Source organism: Malaya genurostris, chromosome 1 (assembly GCF_030247185.1).
Source record: "Malaya genurostris strain Urasoe2022 chromosome 1, Malgen_1.1, whole genome shotgun sequence".
Lineage (NCBI taxonomy): Eukaryota > Metazoa > Arthropoda > Insecta > Diptera > Culicidae > Malaya > Malaya genurostris.
This window is the reverse complement of record NC_080570.1, coordinates 146,395,042-146,420,584: the sequence shown is the minus strand read 5'-3', so window position 1 is coordinate 146,420,584 and position 25,543 is coordinate 146,395,042. Positions and strand designations below refer to the sequence as shown.

Sequence of the window (25,543 nt, the reverse complement as noted above, 5' to 3'; positions counted from 1 at the left end):
CGATGATCATCTGATTCACGTACCGCCGAGAGGGCGCGATCCTACCATGTTAAGTATGCGAATCACGCACTTTATTTGCCATGATGTTTTAGCCAGTTATTCAGCGGGTTTAAAGTTCGTACTCCACGCCATCGTCGATCGATGTACCTGTTCTCTGTTGACTAACCGAACCGAGACCTTCACTGGAACCACCTAACAGCTCGATCGATCAAACCAGTCAGTCTCGGTCAGAACGCTGATTCGATCGGACGCGCATGACGAGTTAGAAGCACTCCGAGCTTCCCGTGACGGCGCGTCGGAAAATGAGGATCGTGAGATGACCAAAAATTATTCCTTGTGGCAACGATTCCAATATTCTGGCTATGCAGCAGATTTATCAAGTTATGATGAAGTCATCAGTGATAGTCGGCGGATATTTGATCCTGTCTTTCGGTCTGCTCGTGATTAGTGGTAGTGAAGTGAATTCGAATCTACAGAAGAGCAAGTTTCAGCAATATTCGGATGAGGGTGATTTGCTGCCGAATTCCTCTGGACGGACGGATCGGTCGCTGAGTGCCGACAGTGACGGTAGCAAAACCGGTACCTTTGACGATGACAGCACAAGCACCGATGATGCATTTAGTTATGCAGATCGGGTGCTTTTGGAGGCACTGCCAAATGTCATCGGCAGTCTGGAAGGCAGCGGATGCCGAAGAGATTTAAATTTGACACTGGATGCAGTGCGGAGAAGGGAGCTGTGGGGCATGGCAAGTGAGTAGTTTATTTGTTCATAAGGGAAATAAGGGAAATAAGGGAAATAAGGATAAATTTTCAATTTCAATGAAAACTTATTATAACTGTTCGTCTTAAAACAGTTTCTTCTAAATTGTGAGCATCATGAAATCTAAATTTGAACTCCTCACTCATCAAAGAGCTGCCTTCGGTTCCATCGTTTGTTGGACTTTACAGTATTTTTTGCGTTCTACCTTCGAGTATGCACATCCATCGGTATTGATTTACATCTAATTTGATCAAATAAGGACTGTGGACTTGATGTGATCGTTTCATTGAAAAGACAACATCAAAGTTTACCGAACCGGTAATGAATTTGCAGAATTAAGTGTACAACGAGAAATTTGTCATTGATTAGAGTAGTAAACTCTTGTAGAGTTGAGAAATAACTGCGTTGGTCTGGTCTAGAGCAGATTTAAAATATTTACTGCAGTCAAAGTTTAAACGTATATTCAAAACCTTCAAAATAAAATTCATTTCGGTGCAAAACTAATAAAAACTACTTCAAATATACGATTGTAAGTGGATATCACTCCAATCTTCTTTGGAAGAATCATTTTTCGGAAAGAGGGGAAATGTTGATTTAAGGAAGGACGACAAGTTGTCGAGATTTAGTGATTAAGACGGATATGAGTTCTAGGATTCGTTCTAAGCAAGCGGAGCGAGCGTTGAATCATACGTTGCTTATTCTGTATTTTAGCATTAGCATTAGCATTAGAGACCGCCCGTGTGTTGCTACTCCGTTATTGATCTGGACCAATTGAGATTGCAAAATGATTTTTTGAAGTAACATGTTTGGGAATAACACATTGTTTCACACTGTGCAAACTGTATTGAACCATGCATGCTGATCAATACCGACGCCGGCCACGTCCGAATGCAGATCTACTTGGGAGGGAAAGGATTGTTAGTTCGATGCATGTTGCTACTAAGAACCGAGGAATCCTCTGCATTCCCACATGCATCACAGGAGAGGATACTTTGTTAGTAAATGTTTTAATAATGTTATCATGTGTTTATTGCTCTGGGTAGCCGGCTACCAAGAATGTTTTAAAGTATTATCGTTTTATGTGTTACTTTGTGCTGGCAATATAATGCACGAAACAGTCAATCTCCGAAATTGACAAAACTCCGGACGGCCGGCTGTCGAGTATGCAGTCACTCGTTTATGCATCTACCTTTCGCGTTTTTTTTAGTCATGCGAAAAAAACACATGTGGATTGATAAAAAAAGGTATCATCTCACTGCTAGGTGGATTAAGTACGTTTTTATAAATGAAACTACGTGATACAAAATAAACGAGCGAATAGGATTTAAACAAAAAAGTTGATTCATTGCATTGAAATATTCTAAACAGTTATTATAAAATCATTTTAAATCACCAAACAAAGGTCAACAGATTTCACACGCGTCTTGATTCTTTATTATTTCCGCTTTATTATTTGAATTATTTATTGAAATTATTAATTGGTTATATTAGTTGATCTGGGCAGCCGGCTACCGAGAAAAATATTAATTTACTGTTTGAAATATTAATATCAGTGTTTTTTACTATGTATTCAATATACCGATATATGTTATCTCTGTTATTAACTTTGTAATATAAACGGATTTGCGCAATGGTTGATTTTTATAATTCATTTTATAATCCTGAAAGACAATCAATAACATGGAAGAAGAAATCATTCCTAATAAAACTTTTCTCCGAAGCTAGACGGAAATTGATAGGTTGAAAAAAGAGATGATTTAGTAAAATAGAGTAATCAGAAGTAAAACATTGAAAATATCTGATAACTGAAAGAAAAAAGAAACTCCTGCAATTGTCGCCTTTTACGACATGGAAGCAGGAACCCAGTGGATCTATTCTTGGTTCATTTTTTTCCGCCGGATTCCACACGGCATCTAGGCTGGTACAGTCCGGAGAGAGCTAATAGGTACTATCAATCTCCTAGTGGACCCCAGCCCCTTAGTGGACCCCAGCCCCTGCATACGTTGCTTATTCTGTATTTACACAGAAAATAAAAACAACCAATTTTTGACCTCTTTTTTACCTAGTTTTGAGTAGTTTTGAATCATTCTTTCATTTACTCTTTCCATTTTATGAAAAACACAAAACAGAAAAACTACCCAACATCAAGAGTTTCATCCAATGAACTAAAATTAAGTGAACCACTTTCAACCTGAAATTGAATCAATCCTACTTAATTTACTAGTGATTAGAAAAATACTCACTTTTCAGGATATATTTTGGCAAGTGCCGTATAGAAAAGTACCTAGAGACACTTAATTCAAAATTAGATGATTGAACGACGCCCCGAATTTAAGTGGAAACTAGTCGAAATTAGGTAGTTTTCCGGTTCCGTGTAGGGTTCGAGTGCAATAACCCACCCCACTTAGAAAAAAACGTTCAACGGTGGTCCTTCATTGGTCCAATACGTTGAATCATTGGTCCAATGAAAGTCCAATCAATCGTTCAACGGGAGGCCAACACGAGTCCTTCGTTTGCCGATTTTGAAACAGACCGTTGAACCGAATGCCATTTTTTTCGTTCAACAAACCCGGCAGACAGAGGTCCATTGTTGAGCCATTTTTAGCATGAGGAGTTGGAGCCCCGTTGGACTAGTTTTACTGCAGAATTTCTGAAGTTTTCTCCACTTATTTGTTTAAACTAACAATACATACCTGCACAATACTTCTACTTCACGTAGAATAACAACAAATTTTCTTTCTATGTAAAGGTAACACTTAATTTTCACACTATTTTTGCAAGAGAAAAAACAACAACAAACCGTTCCAACAAATTGAACGAATATTTCGTGCAATATGTCGTTCAACAAGCGCTCAAAAATCAACAAAATTGAACGGCCTGCTGAGAGGGACATTATGAGATCCGAATGGATTCCGAATCGGCGAGAAATTTTCATTCGGAATTCCATGTGGAAATCATTAGGATTTCCGAATCAATTCCAACTCCAGTGCAACAACCAATTCCGAATGAATTTCGCCTACAACCAGTTGATTCGGAAATCATTCGGAATTGGGTGAGAAGATGCGCACTGAATTGTCAATTCGATTTCTTCTTTCCCGATTTTGCACGTTTTCGTGCTGATTTTCAATTTATTTTTAAACGAAAACATTATATAACTGAATATACAAGTTTAAATCTTCATGTTTTTCGAATATACAGAACTAGTAAATAACCAGTTCTTCTTAGAATCCCAACATAAACTGTTGAAATTCGCTGGAAATTAACAAAACGGCTTACCTTAGTCAGCATCACCCATTCCTCCAGCTGGAGTCTAGTTCATAAAATGAGCGAATATTCAATGACATTTATAATGTCACTGTCAATAAGGTTGATCGGGCAGCCAACTCAGGCGAAAATTCTAGCACTAAACCGATCGAGCACTAAAAAATCATGCAGTCGAATAAGAATTCATTGCTCATTCCGTCATTTCGATAATGTGGGAAAGAGGGTACTGTTTGAAATCTGCACACACAAAAGTCATTCTCTAAATTCGAGATTTGATCCGATTGTCACAAAATGTTCAGGGAATAAAAGAATACAACTAAAGTTAGTTTCAGCATCATTGATCTGATTTATATTGTCTTTAACGCCAGCCATAAAGTTTTGCACGACCTCAGAATATTAAACCATGCTTTCTTTATTTCTTCTACATTCTTTGGGTTGTTTCGCAAGGTATTCTATCACAATGGTTCAGTATTTCATGGTGCGCAAATCGCTCATCCAATTAAGCACTTATTGACTAACTTCAACATCCTCGGTGACCAGAGGTTCTCGGGAACATCACACTTATCCTTAGCTGTCTCATACAGGTTTTCTTGATTCCAGTTAAAGTCCGCCTACAATTAATTTTGCCCAACGGATCAAAACCAGAGCAATTTGAGTGTAACGGATTTTAGCACGGTTCACCCTTTATGACGATCACAGCAAACATTGCTGAAATAAGGATCTTACTAATGTCGTTTTCGCATGATGCCAAACCTAACCCAGATTCCACTCTAACTACTGTTAAACCACCACGTTTGAAGCCAGTTTCGAACCTTGTTTTGACGTTGTTGAACCGAAAATCGAGTCAGTTTCGATCCTGGTTTTTATATCAGGTTTGCTCAAATCCCCGTTGCTATGTGCGAACCCAACACAGTTTCGTAAAAAGTGTTTGTTTGATGAACCTACACTCAAAATAATAATCATGTTATAGTTACGTGAAAAGTTATGTGAATATTTTCCACCCTACTTTTCACGTAGGTTTTAATGGACTGGCATTTAAAAACTGTTTTATGCATAATCCAGTAAAAGCTACGTGTTTCATAGGTAGAATATAATGTACTGCTCATATCACATTTACCTATCAGTTCATATCAAATTTAGATACCAGAGAATTACTATTTTATATACTGGTTGAAGTTAAAAGGGAGATTTCAGATTTTTATATAAATCTAGGAAATGAAAAATGCCATAAAAAATAAAACATTTTTTTCAGAAAATTAGCACAGAATTTTAACGGCTGAAAATAAAAAGCAACCAATAACGTCGTGGGATCTCGAATCGACAAGCCCCCAGAAATCGTTTTGTTGTCACTGCCATCCAACCGAAGCCGAAGTCGAGATCCGAGAACTCGCACAACACTACCGATGCAGGTTGAGTTCGCATTACATGAGTCCAGTGTCTCTAGCTTCATACCGATTCTGAACTCGTTTTTCGGCGAATCAACGGCCTGTTTGAAGCATTCGACAGGAACGGGCACACTTCCGGACTCACGCAGGCACTCGGTCCAGTCGAACACATGGAAACTTGCACACTGGAATGGTCCGGTCGATGTAGTAAAAAATTGTAATTAAATAAAATTTTTCGGAGATATTTACACTACTCACACTTTGAGGGCCACTGTTCGCCATTTTCAAAATCGAGTTTTTCACAATGGAAATTCACGTAGATTGTTTGACGTTTGGTCAATTCACGTAAATCTTATGTGATGACTCCATTCATTTTAGGGGATGTTCGTGTAACATTCAATTTCGTCACGTAAAACATTCAATTTGACATTTGAAACCAGTTTACGTGATTTTTCAAGTGAATCGAACGTGAATTTTTATTTGAGTGTACCCTGGGTTTCAGTTTTCTCAAGCGAAAACGACCGTTTCGCTACAAACTGTCATACGAGTCATACAGGAGAGTTTAGTTTATCAAGTACCGTTCAAAATTCGTTATACTATAGTTCCGAAACATCATACGGACCTCAAAAGCTAGCGATAGATTCCAGTACCATTAACTTCAACAAATTTAACTAAATAAATGAGTTTCAATCAAACCTTGATTGCTGGATTTTTTTTGGATCTAGAATATATAGCAGAATTGTTATACTTCGAGTTTTTCTTTGGCTAAATGTTGACGATTGACAATACTGACGACATTTCATCCGTCATGTTAGTAACTACTAGAGAAATGGGTAACATAAAGTTTTATCCGTAATGGCGACTATTTGCTTAGTTTTATATTTGATTTATTATGTCGTTTGGAATTCCGAATACTTTTTTTGGTTCAGTGAAAATGAAGTCAATAGTAGTACTAATTATCGCTCTGTGGATTATCATTCTTATATAGTGTAAAACGATCGCAAACTTTCGAATTTTTATCGCGCTTAGTGAGTTGAGGTGCACCTCACTTCTGTGATATTCAGGATTTGTTTCTATAAAACGTTTGAAGCTGAATTGCTCGCACAAAATAGTGGTAGCGTTTTCTCTAAAGAAGTCCTCAACGGCAGCGTTTGATAAAATACACCATCAAATAGCAATAGCCAAACTTGACAGACTTGGCTTTAATGGTGCTGTATTGGAATGAATGCATTCATATCTAACTGGTCGTGAGATGGCTACGAAAATATAAAACAGAATAACAACACCATTTGCTGTTAGTTCTGGAGTTCCTCAAGGAAGTCAATTGGGACCGTTCAACTTCACTGTAAAATGTTTCAAACTATCATTCGCTGATGATTTCAAACTATATCATCTGATAAATACAGGGTCCGGCACTCGAAGTGTAACCAATTAAAAAGGCCATAAATTCAGTTTGGAAAATTACTTTTACTTAATTCAAAGTACAAAATGTGTAAAAATAATACAAAATTCGGAATCAATTCACTTTTGCTCGATATGACCACCTTTTGCCTTGACTTGATGACTTGAGAGAGCGAAGAAGTTGCTCCGTTTGGCCGAATGTGACTTGCAGGTATTTTGGCCCACTCGCGGACAATAACTTTTTTCAGCGCCTCGAGACTGGTGTATCTTTTAGTTCGGACTTTGCTCTCCAAAATGGCCCAAAGAGAATAATCCATTGGATTCGCATCTGGTGAATTCGAGAGCCATTGTGTGGACGTGATGAAGTTCGGAACGTTGTTTTTCAGCCATTCTTGGTTCACTCGAGCTTTGTGAGACGGTGCCGAGTCCTGCTGAAACGTCCATGGTCTGCCACCGAAATGTTTGTCTGTCCACGGCTTCAAAGCAACCTCCAGAATACTTTCCCGATAATATGTCGCATTTACCTTGACGCCAGGCTCGATGAAAACGATTGGAGAGCGCCCATCTGCGGTTACAGCGGCCCAAACCATTATCTGTTGCGGGTGCTGCCTCCTGGTGGCAAATCAATGACTCAAATTCTCGTATGAACGGTCGGTCAAGTAAACCCTATCGTTTTGACAGTTTACGAATTGCTCAATTGGAAAAATTTTCTCGTCAGAAAATACAATGTTCGGAAATTGACCGCTTTCGGCCAAACGAAGCAACTCCTTCGCTCTCTCAAGTCATCAAGTCAAGGCAAAAGGTGGTCATATCGAGCAAAAGTAAATTGATTCTGAATTTTGTATTATTTTTACACATTTTGTACTTTGAATTAAGTAAAAGTAATTTTCCAAACTGAATTTATGGCCTTTTTAATTGGTTACACTTCGAGTGCCGGACCCTGTATTCAGGATGATACATGCTTTCTACAAGCTCAACTTGATGCTTTTGCCAAATGGTGTCATGTCAACAGGATGGTACTGAAAGCGCTCAACAATTTTGTATGATTACAACCTCTCGCAAAGCGTTCTCAAACATGAATCGTTTGTGAAAAACTTAGGAGTAATCTTAGACAGCCAACTTAATGTCAAGAATCACGTCAATAACGTAATTTCAAAGGCTTCCAAACTCTTAGGTTTCATGTTTCGAATTTTGCATTAATCCGGTCAATCCTCGAATATGCAGCTATTGTTTGGTCACCTCATTACAAAACTGACATCGATCGTGTCGAAGCTGTTCAACGTATATTCATTAGATTTGCTCTTCGCAATCTTCCATGGAGTGATCCATTTAACCTTCCAAGCTACGGACTTAATACAATCACATATCGATTCTGCTGATCTCCATTTTGTTTTATCACTCATTAGATCTACATGCCGATTCTAACCCCGTTGTTCGTTTGCGCTCGTTTAGCACCCCCTTCACCAACCCTTGAATACCATTTACCTATCCACTTTCCTCCTCTCTCTACCTTTTTAGCAAGAGCCCTATTACTAATCTGTTATGCTTAGTGTTTTCAACTAAGTAATAGTGTTATACACTTTGTTTTAACTGTTAGTATCAATTTTAGTGTTAAACCTAAATGTATCTCTTGGATCATTATAATCTGTTGATACAAATAATGAGGAGGTTTTATGTCTGCTGGAGAGAGAGAGATTGCCAAATTTCCTCTCCACCGTGCTTTTCGCTGGTCCCAAATAAATGAATAAATAAATAAATAAATAAATAAATGGTTCCTTGATTGTTCAACTATGAAAACCACCATACATGAAAAAAATAAACAATAGATGAATAATGAATAATAACGTTTTTATTATTCAACATAATTGCCATCAGAGGCGATACAGCGATTATAGCGATCTTCCAACTTTTCGATACCATTTTTGTAGTACGATTTGTCTCCTCAAAATAGGCCTCAGTTTCAGCGATTACCTCTTCATTGCTTCTAAATTTTTTACCAGCGAGCATTCTCTTGAGGTCTGAGAACAGGAAAAAGTCACTGGGGGCCAAATCTGGAGAATACGGTGGATGAGGGAGCAATTCGAAACCCAATTCGTTCAATTTCAGCATGGTTTTCATCGACTTGTGACACGGTGCATTGTCTTGATGAAACAAAACTTTTTTCTTCTTCAAATGAGGCCGTTTTTTTGAAATTTCGTCCTTCAAACGCTCTAATAACGCTATATAATAGCCACTGTTGATGGTTTTTCCCATTTCAAGGTTGTCGATGAAAATTATACCATGCGAATCCCAAAATACAGACGCCATAACCTTACCGGCCGATTGTTGAGTCTTTCACGCTTTGGGTCGGTTCATCGCGTGCAGTCCACTCAGCTGACTGTCGATTGGACTCCGGAGTGAAGTGATGGAGCCATGTTTCGTCCATTGTTATATATCGACGAAAAAAATCGGTTTTATTTCGATATAACAGCTCCAAACACTGCTCAGAATCATCAATTCGTTGTTGTTTTTGATCGATTGTGAGCTCACGCGGCACCCATTTTGCACAAAGCTTTCTCTTATCCAAATATTCGCGAATAATATGTCCAACACGTTCCTTTGATATCTTTAGGGTGTCAGCTATCTCGATCAACTTCACTTTACGGTCATTGAAAATCATTTTGTGGATTTTTCTCACGTTTTCATCGGTAACAGCCTCTTTTGGACGTCCACTGCGTTCATCGTCTTCGGTGCTCATATGACCAGTACGAAATTTTGCAAACCACTTACGAATTGTTGCTTCGCCCGGTGCAGAGTCTGGATAACACTCATCAAGCCATTTTTTGGTATCGGCGGCACTTTTTTTCATCAAAAAGTAATGTTTCATCAACACACGAAATTCCTTTTTTCCATTTTTTTTCACAATAACAAAAGTAGCTTCACTCAAAATGCAATATCTCACAAACTAATAATCAGACAGCTGTCAAATTTATACACGTATCTTTTGAAGGTTGGTACTAACTGAAAATGGTATGGATTTAATTCTAGTGGCGCCCTCTCATAGAAACGATACGAACTTTTCAGCCGATCTGTTATCATTGTGATGAATAATGAATAATCAATATCAACACGATAAACTGAATGCACCTAGAAACAAATACTAACGTGGTACTGACAAAGTTAGTACAAAAATAATCTAGAATTTTATCAAATTGACTGGATGATACGAACAAATCGCCAACTTGTTAATCCTATTTACCCATAACTAATTCAAACGTAGCTCAATAATTTACCTAGATTCTGAGTTTGTTCATTTTATTTGATCCTGGGTGCATTCTACCTAAATTCTTAGTACTACAGAAGTATTTATTTTAAGGTGCATCTATTTTACCGGGTAAGGAAAAATTTATTTATTTTTATTGTTGATAACCATTTCCATTTTTTTACTGTAAATGTCGACTTTACATTCTAATCTCTTGTAGAAACGTTAAGATTTATTGTTTTTAAATCGCTTCGTAACATCAAACTTTATTGAACATTATTGTAGACTTTCTGTACCGTTACACTGGAAATCGTTATATCAATATTATCTATTTCTTTTCAAATCACTACAGTCATCTACCGGAAAAATGAAGAAAATCTCATCTTCCCCATATTATTCTCATCTTTCCCATATTATCTATATATATAAAAATGCAGAGATCATTCTTTGTAATCGCATCACGTAAGAACGGATGGACGGATTGAGATGCTTTTTTTTGTTTGATCAGTTTTTACCCCCACCGGGTTCGTACATCAAAAAAATTAGGAAAACTTACCGGAAAAGTGGGAAAAACCAATAAAGTTATTTTGTATGGACAATGGAATTTTCCACTGAAAAAGTCGCCAATGATTGCTAGATTGATTGATGTTTGGCGCGCAACAAAATGCTCAGTATTTCGCTGTTGAAGAAAAGAATACTAGATCATTGGGAAATCGTTTGGCGCGCAACGAGCAGTTTTGGGTGGAGACTTGCATGTTTGATCCATGCGATCCATCATTTCGAGCCACTTGCTTAATTGGATACCAAAATTATTGCTTTCCAAATGACTTAATCGTAAGCTATACCGTAAGCAGGATAAAACATTCTGATATCGTTTACCAGTAGATTAATTGTGTGCAATGTAAACAGTCAGATGAATAATTTTGGCCATCGTGGGCTTGAGTGGAACAAATCAAATTATAGAACGATTTATTATACGAATCAAGGATAGGATTCTGCTGTTGAAATAATGAGGTAAAATATAGAGATTTTTTTCATTTAGCATGCTACAGTTCATTCAGTCGCTTCGGGTACATTTTCAAGGATGGGTTACTTAAAAGCGGACTGCTTAGGATGCTATTCATTACATTTGTAAACTGCTTAAGCCAAATCATTCCATTTTCAGAACATTGCATTACTTGACCAATTACCAAATGTAAATGTGGAGGAGAAACGTTTTATTCATTGGCTTGAACGATAAGAAGAATACTGGTATAATCACTCCTCATGTTCACTCCGCTAGAACAGAAAAATTGCACATTTTTCATATAATTTTGTCTGATATGGTTCCACAGGACCGAACTCAACCATTCGTTAATTGTAGAACGAGTACTAAGCAAAATGATGTGGTGACTCGACTAATGAGACAACTATTGATACAATCATTAAACGAATTCAGTGTTCATGTAAAAGTTAATGGACACAAGAATGGACAGAAGAATGTTTAATTTTATCGGTAAATTGTTAATTGAAAATTAATCCTGTAATTGTCATGCTACGAACATTCATCAAATACGACTAAGTAATATCATCAGACTAGCGGTGAAGCAGTTGGTGGAAAATCGCTCCAAACAATTTTATCCGATAATCCCAAGGATTTACTATTAAATTTTTAAACGTCTTCAGTCTACAATTAAGCCTTAACTTGCAATGACAAACAAGTCGCGAAGGCAGTTTTTGGAAATTTGCAGAATCATCAATTCAATGTATTCATCCTGATCAGTTCTGCTCCACGCTTCATGTCGAAACCATTAGTTTGAGAGAGATCTACCATCTCTGTTCAATGCACTGACTCGAAGGATGAGATGTCGATCGGTGCATTTGTTTCATTTTTGCGTAACAAAAGCTTTTAACATGTTCACAATAATTTTTGATGACCTTCGGACCGAGGTTAATATGTTAAATGTGAATTTGTCGTAATTCGTTTGTTGTAGGCCAAGTAATCAGTAAAATAATAACGTTTGACAGTTCTGCTGTTCGAGAAGATAGATTCAAAAACATAATTTCTGACGAGACGAAGTTCGACGGGTCAGCTAGTATATATTTAAAAAAAACGTGATTAATCCACCTAGCAGTGAGATGATACCTTTTTTTTATCAATACGCATGTGTTTTTGCATGGATATTCTTAGGTGTTTTAGTTCTCATGACATTATTTTAATTATCGTCGTTTTAAACGGCAAATTGAGATTTTAATCACTCATTACCCTGTAATGCCGAAACTGCAAAACATATCGAATTTCAATCTTAGCGTGTGACAATCGATTGAACATTCCATGAGATGTCGAAGTAAGTTCCACTTTAGAGTTTTTCCTCATTATTTGGGGGTACATTAAAATTTGGGGGTACATTCCGAATCCAAAAACGATTACCGCTCAAACTGAAATAAATTTATTTAGTAATCGACTATCCAAATCTGCAAACCCGATAAACCTGATCAATTTATGTGAAATGGACATCTTTATACTAATTGCCCTGCATTTTCTAAACCAGAAGTCGGATCTGACTAAAAAGTAAGAGGTTTTAGGGGACGGGTATAGCGTGATGGGTTAGTCGATGCCTTTCACGTAGCCTGCCTGGGTTCGATTCCCAACCCCGCACATAGGGTCAGAAAGTTTTTCTGTCCCGAAGAGGTGAATGACATTAATGTTAAAAAGCCTCTATAATAGAAACAAAAAAAAAAGAGGTTTTATAGGATTTTAAGACCTCTCATTTGAATCATAGATGATTCTTAGATTTCATTTGAATCTTAGATCGGTTCAGCCATCTACGAGAAAAATTAATTGCATTATTTTTATTTCGTTTCACATATCATCCTGTGGTTCCGCAATCAGAAGTCGGATCCAAACGTAATTCAGGAACCTTGTTTGGGAGTATACGACTTTTCATATAAATCTGAGTTTGTAGAAAACGGTTTAACCATCTCCGAGAAAATTGAGTGAAATTATTTGCCACACACGCATTTGCTGATCTCGACGAACTGAGTCGTATGGTATATGGAAGCCATGTTCTTCCAGCATTTATTGCTGTAAATAGTTTAAATCAATATAATTATGGAATTACTTCCAACTCGATAATGCTGGTATTATATGGTTTACAAATGCCATATTCGAAAGATTATGTTGCCAAAAATGAACCGTGCTAAAATTGGTCCGAGGCAAGTTGTCATAAAAAAGGATGCTGTACACAGTCTTTTTGGTACTTAGAAACAATTATATGTAACAGTATAAAAAATCGTGTTTCATGTTGCTCCCAAGCATTGCTTTTTCATACAGCGCTCAAAATTCCTTCTACTGAAATAAGGCTTACACAAAAATATCGATATCTCCGTTAAAAATGGACGGATTTTAACAATCTATGGCTTGTTGGATAGGTATTACCGAGCGAAATCTAAGTCTGGAAACATATTCTGTTTTCAAGGTCAAATGTGACAGATACTGTCAAAAAACTGAAAATTTTGACATAAAACTTCGTATAACTCAAAAAGTAAACATCCGATCTCAAAACCATTCAATAGCGTTCTGGTTGACAGGGAAGACCTTTCATTTGCGACTAGTTTGATCAAAATCGGTCCAGCCATCTCTGAGATCTCGACCTCTTAGTTGACAACACACATACAGACACACACACATACACACACACACACACACAGACATTTGCTCAGTTCGTCGAGCTGAATCGATTGGTATATGACATTCGGCCCTCCGGGCCTCGGAAAATTTTTCGAAAGTTTGAGCGAATTCTATACCTATTTTTTATATATATAAAAAAAGGTAAAAACACTGATTTCGAATCCCCCTAATGGCCTGTGACAGCCGTCAAATTCTTCGAACAAAAATGTATCATCCAGAGCAGAGCTCTCTTTTTTTCTCTTCCGGGTCGTTTGTGGCATATGCTTTCGGACAAATTGGGCGGGAGAAGATTGAAGCATTTTCGGTGTTTTTTCATTTCGTCGGTGTTGATTGATTCTGCTTCCTTTGCTGATGGTTGACAATCAATCTAGAATTCAGTGTGGAAACAGTCAGTAACATATTTTTTCAATTACTCTCGTTAACTGTGTCAAAAACATTACTACCTACTGACACGAGATGGACTGGGAGTACTTTTGGTTTCAGATTACTGTAAGATTCGCAGTCTAGAGGAGGAACAATGGGTCAATCTCTCTCCGTCGAGTAAGCGAGAATTTATAAGGAATTGAGAAATGATTATAATGATTACACACAACACAGGTGGCAATTTTGGGTATTTTTAGCTGTACGGTAAATACGTGTTAAATTATCATAAACAAATACTGTCCAATTTTCTATTTTTACCCGATCGAAACACGCCGAATTGCGCATCCAGCAGTCGCAAAATTCTTGATAAACAACATTTTCACGCCGCCTACTCATTACAAGTCAATTTATGCAGCCGTCATAAATCAGTATGCAGAACCACGTTCCTCCAACTCGGCGTCACGTCGTTGATTTACACGTGCTTTCATTTTCAATTCAACCTGAGTTTTATCAGATCATCTACCGATTAGCATGTAGTAATTAGCAGGGTAAAGTCTATTCCGACAATTGCCTGGTTCTTGCACATATGGATACGTTCACACATCATTACAACGGAATACTACGAAGCGTCACAATCTGTTTATCTCTGAATCAACTAGTAGTAAGCCATGATCGACCTGTTGCTCCCTAGACAGTTGAAGTTTGCTTTGAAGCAGCATTCTGTGCAAAGGTTCATTTTAAACCGGTTTTAATTCCGGATTAGTATTCCAAGGTAAAAGCATCAGGATTTCAACAAACGGCGAAAGGCAGCAAATGCGTGCCGGTGAGCAATCATTACAGCTTCCAAATCGTTCGAATCTAGAACTGGATTCAAATTAAATACTATCGGCGAACAGTGAAAGTTATTTACGTCATACGGAACAGCAAAGCAAGTTTTTAAATGAATTGTATAGAAAGGCAGAATCAGTAATAGGAAATAAGTGGTAATAATGGTCGACATTCGATCGAAATTTTAATTTATCGTGATTCCTTTTTGCTTCTGAAAAAAAATTTCAGCTCGCACGATCGCTTAGTCAATTTCTACCCACGCCCATTCCGGCTCTCAAAAAAATGCCTTAGAAAAATCCACGAATATAATTACTAGAGTACCTGTAAGCACAGTGACGACAGTCATTTGTTTGGAAGTCACACGCTAGCAAACGACTTGTCAAATACTGAATAAAGCTGTCAAAACTACCAACATTTCGGAGTAAATATTTTGAGCTGGTGCCAACATTATAGATGAGATGTCGTCACTCTGCCTGTGGGCACTCTAATTATTGATAGCCATGCGATAGAAGAGTACAAAATAGAGATATCACGTTAACTTCGCACAATCCTGTATCACTCGCCTTCAATTACGAGTCATTTCAGCCACGTCCAAAGAAAAAAAATGCACCTTATTTGATTACAGATGCGGTCACAAATTGGCACATGGTGCCACTCTGACGTCAATGACTCGTTCGTTCGGGTTCTGGATTGATAGGAAGTGTATTAACTGAATTGTTCATCGGTCAGTCCTGACAAGCTATGTCCGTACCAAACGTTTGACATTTGTAAAATGTCGCATAAATGTTAAATTGAAACTGAGTTTAGTAATGCAGTAATGCTGTGATTAGTCTGAAAGGTCATAAAAATGCCAGTTTATGAGGAAAATTCACAGGTTACTGCTTTCATCACTCCGTAACTGGGGGACACTGAAACGTCAATAAAATTTGACATTTCAGATGATTAATCTTTAATTTATGTAAATAGTTTCAGTCATGAGTAAGAATTTTGTTTACCCTTTGTATTGTTCCATAATAAAATAATAAAAGCGCAGAACTGATGAACGATAGGTTCTCTTTGTGTATTTTGTTTACGCGAATTATCAGATTGACTTTTTATATTACACTCAATCGACTATACGATCTGCCACTCGTGTTTTAAAACTATATCAATGTCAAAATTCTATCGTTTAAAAAATGTTCGAAACTGGCAACACAAGTCGATAAACAGTTACCATAACCTTAGTTACGGATTCGGTTCCATTTAAAATATAAACAGGGAACAAACGCCGCAATATGTCCCAACTGAAAATATCAAAATAAAACCAATAGTTCGAAAAACCGAGTGTTGAGTGGTAAGGAAAGATAACTACACGAAACCGTAAAACTATCTAATTTTTAATATTTTCCACTCAATTTCGAGATTCCGTTCAATAACTTAATTTTAGGTAAAATGGCTCTAAGCAGAGCTAATCAAAGTCATGTTCATTGACTCAAAATAGACGAAAATGACGAGAAATTAATGTCACTCTCAGCTTCGCTTGCTTGCAAACTATGAGAACGAAATCCATGTCCAGTCAATAACATAAGCGGAACAGTAGTTTCAAAATTGTGTTCTTTTTTTCATTTGCCCTTTCAGTCATTTATTCTTTTTAGTGAAAATCCCACAGTATGCAGTTTCGGTATTCAACCGAAGCTATGAGAATCGAAAATGACAGAAAAAGGTTTCACAATTACATTTACCTGTTGGTGCGAGAATTTGTAGTAGTTTTGATTTCCAAAGAGGATGTAATTACTTCGATTTAGTCTTTGTTTATAGCCAAGCGTAACAGATTTTCAATACATCGATGAAAGAATGAGAATTGAAATTCTGTTGATGCTCCCTGCAGACGTTAGTTTGGTTTCGTCTTGTCATAAGCAGCCCTTACACGTGACAATATTATTGTCAATCCAAAGTATTGTCAATACCGTCAATCCAATTGACTTGGTAACTTGAGTCCGCATTTTTCGAACAAATCAAGCGTTTGAAGCTTCAAATATTGCAACTGAACATTGAAACATTGAGAGGAGAGTTCATTGCACATATTTGATAGTTTCTTCTCTGTAGAGAAAGTATTGTCGGATTGATGAGCAGTTTTGATTTTTTGACAATATTTTCGTCAATCCAATGAAGTTTCCATTACACGATCAAAAGTATTGTCAATACTCCTTGTATTGACGATAATATTGTCTCGTGTAAGGGCAGCTATAGAGCAAAGATTTCTCATTTTTTCAATGAGAAACGAAAATGCTTCGTCTCTCTTCATTTGTTCTGGTGTCGATCATTTATGAATGAGACAGAAAAATATTGAAAATGAGGTTTTGGAATGGTTTCTTTCATTGAGAATGTATGGCAATTTTAAGCTCTGGCTCTAAGTAGTTTCCATACACCCTCATTGAACATAACTCTAAATTGAGTGACACACCACTCAAATTCATAAAAAGGACACGTAATCTAAACTTGAGTTACCACCTATCCACTCATTTTTGAGTTGAGGGACGAAGCGTTCCTTTCTGTCAAAATTAAAAAATTCTTCGTTAATGTTTATACACAAAGTCACTCTTCTTTCTTTTAAATGGGAAACGCGCTGTCCATTCAAAACCAGTTTTCTTTTGACAGGTTTAGTATCAAAATTGAATGATGTTGATATCCTTACGTCCCGGGTTGGCGGTTCAATGCATAGAGCACTGGTCTTACAAACCAGTTGCGCTAGTTTCGAGCCCCGACCTGGAAGGATTCGTAGTGTCAGTACACGCAAAACCCTCCGATCATAAAATTGCGGTATCGCAGTTTTTGATTTCTGCGATAGTTGATTCAACTATCTGCGATAGTTGATTCAACTATCTTCTTTTTGATTCAACCATTATGGTTTTTGATTTGCATATATTCAAGTAGTTGGAAAATTTGTTGATTTAAATGCTGTCTGTCAAAAGCCGGAGACAGCTGAAATCAAAACAATAATCACAATGCAAAATCAACAATTTATTTAGTTGAAATCTGTTCGCGTCGCTTCAAAATGTCAATAAAAGCAACATCGATGGTTAAAGCGACGACACGACCTGCCACTCGTCTATCAAAACTGCATCGTAAATTTAACTACCCCTCAGTAACTGGAAATGTCAAATCGGAAACGCTAGTGATTTTTTTCAAACTGGCAGCACAAGTTGATATATTTATTGATTTTGAATAACGGTCACCATAACCTTGGTTACTGCATATCGAAGGCAAGATGAATGTAAACAAATTAAATTTCAGATCGGTTATTATATTACGGAACATTTTAATGGATTTACCTGACTCGAGCGGAATGTAAAAATTGAGGAGTATGAGTTATGTCTTTTATAAAGCCAAGTTCAAAATTCAGGTCTTGACTTGAAACCGTTGTGTGAGAAGGAAGACATGGAAATGACCGACAACGAGCAGAGCGAGGCTAGTGCTCTGCGGTACCTGCATAACGTACGGTAAAATGATTTCTTTGTGGAATTCCACTAGTAATCCTCGAATAGTGGCCAACAAGGTGAAATACTGTTTCCACTGCTGCGCAATCAACCGACACAAAACAATTTTGACACCGGCATATTACACCGAATTCTACTGCCCAGAAAAGCTAGCAGTTGAAGTGTACGGATGAATCGCTGGAAGCAGATCATTGTCCTCGTTCGTTGGTTTCATTCATAGTTTCGATTAAATTCTGAAAATCGGGTTCATTTAAATGCATTTCTGCTTAATTTGGACAAAGTTTAACACTAATAGAACTATTCCACCGCTTTCAAAACATGTTTATTTGTTTTGGGGTTCCATGGTAACTAGTCCATAGCAACTTAAACAGTGTTGCTCGAGAAGATTATTTTTATCATTTACAAGGGGTTGCTAGATTTGTGGTAACTGGCGGTGAATCGTTAGCGAACAGTTTTAATGCTGATTTTTCGTCGGAGTGCCTGGTCGTGTCGTCGGTTAAAGCGTTTGGGAAAATTGTGTTCATTCGATTTTATAGAAATTTCTGATTCCATAACGAGTGTTTATCGAACATAGGTCAATGTTTTGTCTCATTCATATGCTTCATGGTTTCTACATGGTTACTACATCTTTTCGCAATCTTAAGTGACTGGTTGATGACTTATTTGAGAATCCTTTTTCGAATTGTGTTAAGTTTTGAAGTTTTCTCTCACGGCACATAGCTTGAAAAATATGTTCTAACGAACGAATTTGAAAGGTATTTACAAAAGGCAAAATATGTGACTGTGTAACAATGTTTTGCGATATTTAAATATCTTAACTAATGTAAAAATACGGTAAAATCATAGTGAAAAGTGTTTTTTATTAAGAATTTATGCGCAATTGATATGACTGTAAAGAATAATGATTTTACGCGGAACATGTCAATATAAAATACTGTTTATATTGGGACACCGATATTTATTTCATGTCTCAACATACCGAACTTTTTCACAAATAGATCATGACGTATATCAGTAAGTATATTTTGATTATTATCGCAAATCAATAACATTGTTCTAGTTGATTCAAATAATTGCAATGTCAAAAACAACTAAAACCGATTTATTTTTCAACTAACAGAATTTTGTTTTAATAATAACGTCAGTTATTTCAACTAAAATATTTGTTGAACTTGAAAGGTATGTGTCCTCACTAATTGACAGCATTATTTTTCAACCAATTAAATTAGTTGTTTCAACCATCGTTTCTGCTAATCGAAAAACAAAAATGACAGTTTAGTTAAAACAACAATCGATTAGTTGTACCAAATTTTACCCAATCGAATTCAGAAAATCAACTAATATTCTAGTTGAAATGGGATCGCGGGTGGTTCCGTGTAGGATCGTAGTACTAGCCATCCAATGATTCTGTACGCTAAGAATCGGCTGTGAAGTCTGTTGAAACAGGAGGTCAAATTCCTCTACAGGAATGTAATACCAAGGCTTTGCTTTGATATCCTTACGTTGGACTTCTCACTTAGCATAATTGAAACCACAAAATTTCTATTGAAAACGTCTACGTTCATGGTTTCGAAAAATCGGATCTATAAACGGCAATGGAAAACGATATATCTTTGCATTCTTAAATTCGATCAGAATATTTAGAGAATGAAAACTCACTGAACTGCAAGAAGCATTGTTTTCGCTCAAACGAGTGAATTTTTTGAGGTTATGTCTTGTGCTTGCCAATTCTAATTTGTTTGTTTATTTATCTTTATAAATGGGGTTGCCTAGTAACCTAGTTTGCAGTAACCAGAACAGTGTTGCTCGCTCATTTTATGGTAATTGACGGTGAATCGTTAGCGAATACTTTTTATACCGATTTTTATTCGGACTGTCCGGTCGGACTAACTCTTCGCATATCTTTCAAGCCAAATCCACTAACTTTCGATAGTCATTGGAAAAGTTCAGAAAATGGCTCCGTAATCGGAATTAGAAAGTAAATAATGAGAGGCTCACATTTACAGATGGGCCTTTTTGCCGTGGGACGATCGAGATGTCAAGTAGTAGTAATTTTAGCATCTTCAATTATCTTCTTCTTTTTTCAGTGTTCGACTCATCGGTCAAGTCAACGGTTGGCATCGAACATGGTAACGTATTCCAGTTGGGGCACTTCGACCAGTGTATGGGCATCAACGGCCTCCAGCAGGCCAGCATTATCGCGCAGTTCTGTCTGGCGACCGTCAGGATTGATGGATACCAGCAGCGTACCTTGGTATCCCGGAAGGAACCGCATCCACGGAACTATTCGCAAGTGCACTGGGGGTTGTGTGTTCCTGCTTCATGCTCGGAAACGGATGTTGCCGCACTGCTGAGCAAGACTACGGGCCTTCGCAGTGTCTCGATTCCGGCAAAGGGTTGTCATCGCGATCGGGCAACGGTTACTTCGATTAACGATGTAATCTTTCTTTCGGTGATTTTCTTCTTCGTGTTGATGGTAGTGCTCAGCACTTTGTACCATCTGCAGTCCATGTATAGTTGCCGTGCAACGAAGGAAAATGTTTATGATCAGGTGTTCAAATCGTTTTCCATTGTGGAGAACCTCCGGAAGCTGGGGCAGGATAGTAAGGACGATTACGGACTTGGTTGTATCAACGGGATAAAGGCACTGTCGATGGTGTTCATACTCGGTGGGCACGCTCTGCTGTTCATCGTTGGAGGGGCATTGTACAATCCAGGCTTTTACGGAGAGGTACGTGGAAGATTTATTCACTTCTACTCACTTAAATACTTCAAAACGTTTATCTAACTTTATGGATTAAACAATCTTTCCATGACTCTAGCCGATTGTTCTTCATTAATGAACTTAACTTATGACCTGAAAATTGAAAAAAAAAACGTCGGAAAACTAATATTTGTTCTTTTGAAATTTTACAAAACTCCGTGGAACAAAAAAAATATGCGACATACATTACCATCATATTGGCAATCGTTCTTGTTCATGCAACTTAGACGTCGCTATTTAAAAATAGATGAACCAGCAACAGATTTCAAAATATTCACAATGTCAAAAATCAAACGTACACGGATGCATTTAGAAATAAATACTTCTGTAGTACTTAGAAAGTACATAGAAAAATTGTTTAATTGAAGGAAATTTACAGTAGAATACGAGCAAATAACCTTCTTGTTAATCTCTTCCATATCTGGTGAAAAAGCATCTCAATAATTTACCTAGATTCTGTTTTTGTGCATTTTTGGTGGATTCTTAGTAATAACTGCTAGGAAATATTTCGCATAAAATACTTGAAAAACTGTTCGGAAAATAACTCGTAAACTGCTTACGCTGTGTTCCATTTCGCGGTTAATTTAACTTTTGGTTAAAATCTGACACTTGGGTGGTTATTTTGTGTCCAGTAGTTAAATTTAACTAAAACTGCGGCCCATTTCAAAATTTGACGGACGGAAAGTTATTCGGGTTTATTTTGCACTGGAAAAAATTTTGACTAAAGAATCGATATTAGAATTTTCTTTGTAATATTTTTTTCAGAGTCGCAAAATAACCATCGATCTGTCAAAAATAACCATGCTTTCGAGCAGGGTTTTTGTTTGACAACATCAAAATACCCACTCGAGTGTCAGATTTCAACCAAAAGTTTAAATTACCCACGAAATAATTCGCAGCCTTAAAAAAACTACTCAAAAAACCGCAAAAATATTGTTTCAATAAACAACTAAAACTGATCAAAAACCGCTCGAAAAACTACTTAAAAACTGATTAAAAAACCGCTCGAAAAAACTACTTAAAAACTAATTACTCGGAAACTGCTCGAAAAGAACTAATTGAAAAACTCCTCAGAGAACTGCAAAAAAAAACCTCGGAAAAACTACTCGGAAATAATTTAAAAAAAACTCGTAAAACTGCACGGTAAAACTTCAAAAAAATTGCTCGAAGAACTGCTTGTTAAAACTAATGAAAACCCTACTAGGAAAAAACTGCTCTGAAAAACTACTCGAAAAATACTTGAAAACTGCTCGTAGGAATTCTAGAAAAAGAAAACTACTCGAAAAAAATACTCGAGCTGCTCTATAAATTACTCGAAAAAACTATTTGAGAAACTGCTCGAAGAACTGCTTGTAAAAACTACTAAAAAATTTGCTTGAAAAAACTATTCAAAAATTTCTCGTAAAACTGCCCGGCAAAACTGCTCGAAAAATCTTCCTGGTAAAATTACTAGGATAAACTACTCGAAAACTGTTCGAAAGCCGCACGGGAAAACTATTTAAAAATATGTACGGTAGAACTGCTTGAAAAACTGCTCGAAAACTGTTTTGAAAAACTGCTTGAAAATAATTGAAATTGCTCAGAGGAATTATAAAAATGCTCGAGCTACAAGAAAAAATGCTCGCAGAACTACTTGTAAAAACTATTCAAAAACCGGATTGGAAAAACTATTCGACAACTGTTTGAAATCTACTTTTAAACTACTCGGAGAAACTACTAGAAAATTGTCCTAAAACCGATCGGAAAAACTTTTTAAAAAAATGTACGGTAGAACTACTTGAAAAACTGTTCGGAAAAGCTGGGCAAAGAACCCCTTGGAAAAAAACTACTCGAAAACTGCTCAAAAAAACTACTCTGAAAAACTGCTCGAAAAATACTCGAAAAACTGCTCAGAGAACATAAAAAAAACTGGGCTGAGAACCTCTCGGAAAAATTACTCGAAAACGGCACGAAAGAACTACTTTGAAAAACTGCTCGACAAATACTTGAAAAACTGCTCGGAAAAATTAAAAAAAAAACACTCGAAAAAAATGCTCGGAAAAACTACTTCAATAACTGCTCGAAGAACTGCTTGTAAAAACTATTCAAAAATCCGCTGGGAAAAACTATTCGACAACTGCTCGAAATTTACTTTTAAACTGCTCGAAGAAACTACTCGAAAACTGTTCGAGAATCGCTCGTAAAAACTGATCGGAGAAACTATTCGAAAAAATATACGGCAAAACTACTTGAAAGCTGTTCCCTAGAACTCCTACAAAAAAATTGTTCGGAAAAATTGTGCATAAAACTGCTCTAAAAACCGCTCTAAAAACTGCTCGAAATATACTTGAAAAACTGCTCGGAGGAATTCTACAACAACTGCTCAAAGAACTGCTCGGAAAAAACTACTTGAAACTGATCAAAAACCGCTCGGAGCAAACTCCTCAGAAAACGGCTAAAAAAGCCAACTCGGAAACAATTCAAAAATAACTCGTAAAACTGCTCGGCAAAACTTTTCAAAGAACTCAAAAACCCGCTCAGAAAATTACTAGAAAAATGTTCGAAAAAACTGCTCTGAAAAACTGCTCGAAAAATACTTGAAAACTTCTCATAGGAATTCTAGAAAAAGAAAACTACTCGAAAAAATTACTCGAGCTGCTCTAAAATTTACTCAAAAAACTACTTGAAAAACTGCTCGAAGAACTGCTTGTAAAAACTGCTCAATAACCCGCTAGGAAAAACTAGAAAGAGAAAACTACTCAAAAAAATTACTCGAGCTACTCTAAAAATTACAAAGAACCCCTCGGAAAAAATTACTCAAAAACTGCTCGAAAAAACTACTCTGAAAAACTGTTCGAAAAATACTTGAAAACTGCTAGGAGAAATAAAAAAAAAACATTCGAATAAACTGCTCGAGCTACTCGAAAAACTGCTCCTAAAAACTACTTCAATAACAGCTCGAAGAAATGCTTGTTAAAACTATTCAAAAACCCGTTTGGAAAAACTAATCGACAACTGCTCGAAATCTACTTTTAAACTGCTCGGAGAAACTACTCGAAAACTGTTCGAGAATCGCTCGTAAAAACTGATCGGAAATACTATTTGAAATAATTACGATAAAACTACTTGAAAACTGTTCGGAGAACTTCTACAAAAAAACTGTTCGAAAAAAACTACTCTGAAAAACTGCTCGAAAAATACTTGAAAACTGCTCGGAGGAATTAAAAAAACATTAGAATAAACTGCTCGAGCTCCTCGAAAAACTGCTCGGAAAAAACTATGTAAAAACTATTCAAAACCCCGTTTGGAAAAACTAATCGACAACTTCTCGAAATCCACTTTTAAACTGCTCGGAGAAACTACTCGAAAACTGTTCGGAGAACTCTACAAAAAAAACTGTTCGGAAAAATTGTGCCTGAAAACTGCTCTAAAAAACCGTTTCGAAAAATTGCTCGAAATATACTTCAAGAACTGCTCGGAGGAGTTCTAGAAAAACTGCTCTAAGAACTGCCTTTAAAAATTACTCAAAAACTCGCTTGAGAAAACTAATCGAAAATAGTTCGAAAAATCTGCTCTGAAAAACTGCTCGATAAATCTGCTTAAAAAGTTGCTTGGAAAAACTATTAAAAAACCGCTCGGAAAAACTATATGATACAAAGCACGGAAGAACTGCTGCTAGAAAAAAACTACTCGAAGAACTGCTCGAAAAATTACTCGGATAAACTATTCGAAATAACTGATAAAAAATGGGCTCGTAAAATTATTTGGAAAAACTGCTCGAAAAATGGCTTGAAAAAACTAAACTGCATTGAAAAACTACTCGAAAATTGTGCGAAACAACTACTCGAAAACTGCTAAAAACCGCTCAGAAAAAATAACCCGGAAACTGATCGAAAAAACTACTGCTATAGTTGATTTGAGCATAACGCGTTTGTCAAACATGAAATTTAAAAAGAATCTATTTTAACTTAAAACTGAAATGCCAACTTAGGCTTTTCGCCGAAGGCAGTGGGGGAGATTTATTTTCTATATTTTCTTAACAAACAAGCGTTCAAATGTATACAAAAACCGTGTAACAATCAATTGAATTAACGAAATTAACAAATATACAAACAGTAATGTTTCTGTTCGTGACGAGTAAAGCACTAGACATCTACTCAATCAATGTATTGCAAAGAAAAAGGAATAGTTTTGCTTGAAGAAATTATAGTTTAAAAATAAATACAATTGAGACGAATTCTTCTTCAATCTATGCTTCTGTTTTTCCTGTCAACACAGTAACCGGAGAATGTCATAGCAACGGGACAGCCGGCGTCGTCGGTTGCCAGTGATTCGTGCAAAAACAGATCACAGTTCACTTGCAGTGCTGTCAACTAAAGCAGCTAATTTAGTATTTTGACACAGTCAGTACC

General features: G+C 36.7%; 1 protein-coding gene across 1 annotated transcript in view; it reads left to right on the top strand.

Moving 5' to 3' along the window:
- Positions 1-206: 206 nt before the first annotated feature.
- Positions 207-25,543, top strand: part of LOC131426097 (nose resistant to fluoxetine protein 6-like) — a 33,480-nt gene continuing 8,143 nt past the window's right edge. The window contains exons 1-2 of the mRNA XM_058588538.1: positions 207-750; positions 20,476-21,119. Of these exons, the coding sequence (XP_058444521.1) occupies positions 363-750; positions 20,476-21,119 (1,032 nt within the window). The 5' untranslated portion in view covers positions 207-362. The remainder of the gene's footprint in view (positions 751-20,475; positions 21,120-25,543) is intronic.